The sequence below is a fragment of the Hyaloscypha bicolor genome (genome assembly GCF_002865645.1).
Source record: "Hyaloscypha bicolor E unplaced genomic scaffold K444scaffold_126, whole genome shotgun sequence".
In the NCBI taxonomy this organism is placed as follows: domain Eukaryota; kingdom Fungi; phylum Ascomycota; class Leotiomycetes; order Helotiales; family Hyaloscyphaceae; genus Hyaloscypha; species Hyaloscypha bicolor.
Window position 1 is genome coordinate 795,644 of NW_020194628.1, and position 2,810 is coordinate 798,453.

Sequence of the window (2,810 nt, forward strand, 5' to 3'; positions counted from 1 at the left end):
CTGCGTCGGACGGGGGTGGGTATAAACACTTTGTGACGATTCGACGGTGAGCAGAACGGTCTGGACCACAATGAGGAGTAAGATAGCTGGTTCCGTGAGGGGATAAACCAAAAGGTCGCAAATCTTGTTTCTGATCCTGCTTTCCACAGAGAAAATGCCCAGACTTCTCCCCTTCAGAGGATTGGGTGGCTTTGATTCCTGTTCCCATGGGTCATCTTGTGCTTCGACGGGTACCTTGTCTCAGACTCGTCACCCAGACTAGAAATACCAGAGCTTGCAGTAGCTTCACCGCTCAAATTGACAACACGCTGTGACATCGCTCTCACTGTAGATCCAGCCCTCGAAAAGGCGCCTGCTGTTGAGGCTGATCGTGACCTTGTCCGACCCCCGTGTGGTGACAGTCTAGCCTCTGCATTCTGAAGATCGTCCCCCCAACCTAGAGCCCTTGTGCATCAGTGTTGGCGAGTCGAAGCCAACACTCTGAAAACTCGATCTCGATCTGTCGTGTCGCTGGCCACCAGGAGAAAGCTCTGTGCCACTGACGGGTTGCAGGTGGTGGGATCAGTCGGAGGTATCCTTTCGGACTCAGAAGGGAAGAACGAATTTTGGTCGTCTTCAGCATCACCATAAGGGGAGATACCATCAAAATCTCCAGACCCATACAGTATATACCTCCCGAATCCATATGATGTCCTCACTCTCGGGCCCTCCGATAGATAGATGTCAGGCACAATAAGGCCCGCAAATCCCATCGCAGCTTGGAAATCCGCGGGATCACCAACCGACGATATCAGTGTTCCATCCTTATCACCAGATGTTGGAGCATGCAGTGTCAATGGCGGCGCTCCCGCAGGTCGACTCGTTGCTCTCTCGCAGGATGGCTGGGAGACAGATCACCCAATCTTTCGTAATTATGTCTACTCGTAGCCGAGGACCACTGCTCAAGAGACTTCTGCCACGAGAATGCCGACGTCCAGCATCTCCTAGGTTCGCGGAATCGGGTGGTCGTGCCAAATCCTGCAAACGTATTGATTGACGGGGAGAGCAAACTTTGAATTCGATGCCGGATTGGAAACAGGAAGACTGTATTGCAAAGCTGGAACATAAATTCGGTAAGGTCAGCCTCTGAGAAATCGTAAATGGCCAAAGTCAGACTATGCGCGGGTAGAGTTCTACCGGTAGAAATCTACTACTAGGTGCGGATCCCGGGTTACAAACTGCATGGGCGCTCATCTTCGTGAACTGATTTCGTTGGTTGGATAACTGCTCTACTGTCCCTTACACTTTAAAGGACACTTTGTCACAAGTAAAGACTTGATTACTATTGAAATCCTTAGAGCCATGCTGCCGGCTATGCAAGTCATTAGTGTTTGAACATGGAATAGGAGCCTCCACTATCAGGAAAGACGATGTGTGGCCTTCATGGAAATCCGGGCCAGGAAATCCCATGCGCGATTCCGCTGTAACAACTTTCTAGCCTCTAATACCTCCGCACTAATCGGCTGGGAGGATTCCACCTCATGCTGTTTCTGGATCTTCTTCACGATTCGACACTCCCGTACCAGACCTTCAAATATCGGCTCAACCGTATCATAAATCATGGACGAAGATTCAACAAATGTACAACCAAGACGGTCCGCAAGGGCCTTTCCATCCTCCGATGTAACCTGTTGCTTCCGGGATGAAGGGTTTGTAATATCAGCCACTATCCAAACCGGCATTGACGGTCTGAAAGTGTTTGCCTCTCGGTAAAATTTGATTCCTTTATTATAGAACATCTTACAGACCAGGAGGATATCCATATTGACATTATTATGGTGTGGCTTGCGGTCTATGATCGGGTCGGGAGAAGTTAGGCACATGCGGAGAATCGAGAGTTGCAGCTCTGTAGGGAGACGTGGAAAACAGGTGCAGGCCTCTGCTGATTGGTCTGATGGATGCTTTGGTATGCGAAGCCTGACTCTCAGCTTTTGCGATAAGCTCATAAGGCCTTTTGTATGCCCAGCAGACAGCTGGCTCAGCTCTATTGAGCGCGCAACAATACCCGGGCTATTGCATGATACTCTAGGTTGAGGTTCGTGGCGCTTTCCTAGAATATCCATATAGAAGGACAGGACAAGATCGAAAGAATATCGGGAAGTGACGTCATAAAGTAAGATAAATGCATGGGCGTCACGAATATACTGGAATTTGAGTGTGCGGTACTCCCACGATGAATCCATCGTTGATTCGTATACCAGATACGGTTTCCCATCGACGACGATATGCTTCCGGAAGTCTGAGCTACTTTCAATAGTATGGTCTTCCGAGAAGACATGCCAGACAAACTACAAACAATTAGTGACTGATCGCTAGGTTTGTAGGGCATGGATGTACTTGGGTCCATAAAGCAGAGACTGCGCGTATCGACTCCCCCAGTACCAAGATTTTTATTTCCCCAACACGTGAGGGGCGCTCCATCTAAATTCCAACAGCACTAGGTAAAAGGGGAGTAGAAAATGGAAATGTAGAGAATTCTAGGGCACCCTGAATCGGTTGCCAACAGATGTATGCACGCAATGTTGTTGACCTCTATGCCTGTTTGGGGGTTGGTGTAGAAGTCGTGTTTATAGACGCAGAAAGGATGGAGTGCGGGTACGGATTGAAATGGTGACTATTAGCGCCTAGCTAAGGGAAATTAGCTCCGCACTAGTTTAGCTTCGCGCCATGTCGGAAGCGAGCCAATTATATAACACATGATATATCGTACCTCTTAACCAACATCCCTGTGTGGCGAAAGTCCTGTAGTATAACTAAATAATTAACTAAAT

The 2,810-nt window shown here is 48.6% G+C and overlaps 1 protein-coding gene across 1 annotated transcript; it reads right to left on the reverse strand.

Moving 5' to 3' along the window:
• Positions 1-1,306: 1,306 nt before the first annotated feature.
• On the reverse strand, positions 1,307-2,599 carry K444DRAFT_666900 (uncharacterized protein). The gene is made up of 2 exons (XM_024887237.1): positions 2,377-2,599; positions 1,307-2,327 (listed from the first exon to the last, which is right to left on the reverse strand). Exons 1-2 carry the CDS (start codon positions 2,458-2,460, stop codon positions 1,398-1,400), a joined length of 1,014 nt encoding a protein of 337 aa, XP_024731867.1. The 5' UTR covers positions 2,461-2,599; the 3' UTR covers positions 1,307-1,397.
• Between the last annotated feature and the right edge of the window lie 211 nt (positions 2,600-2,810).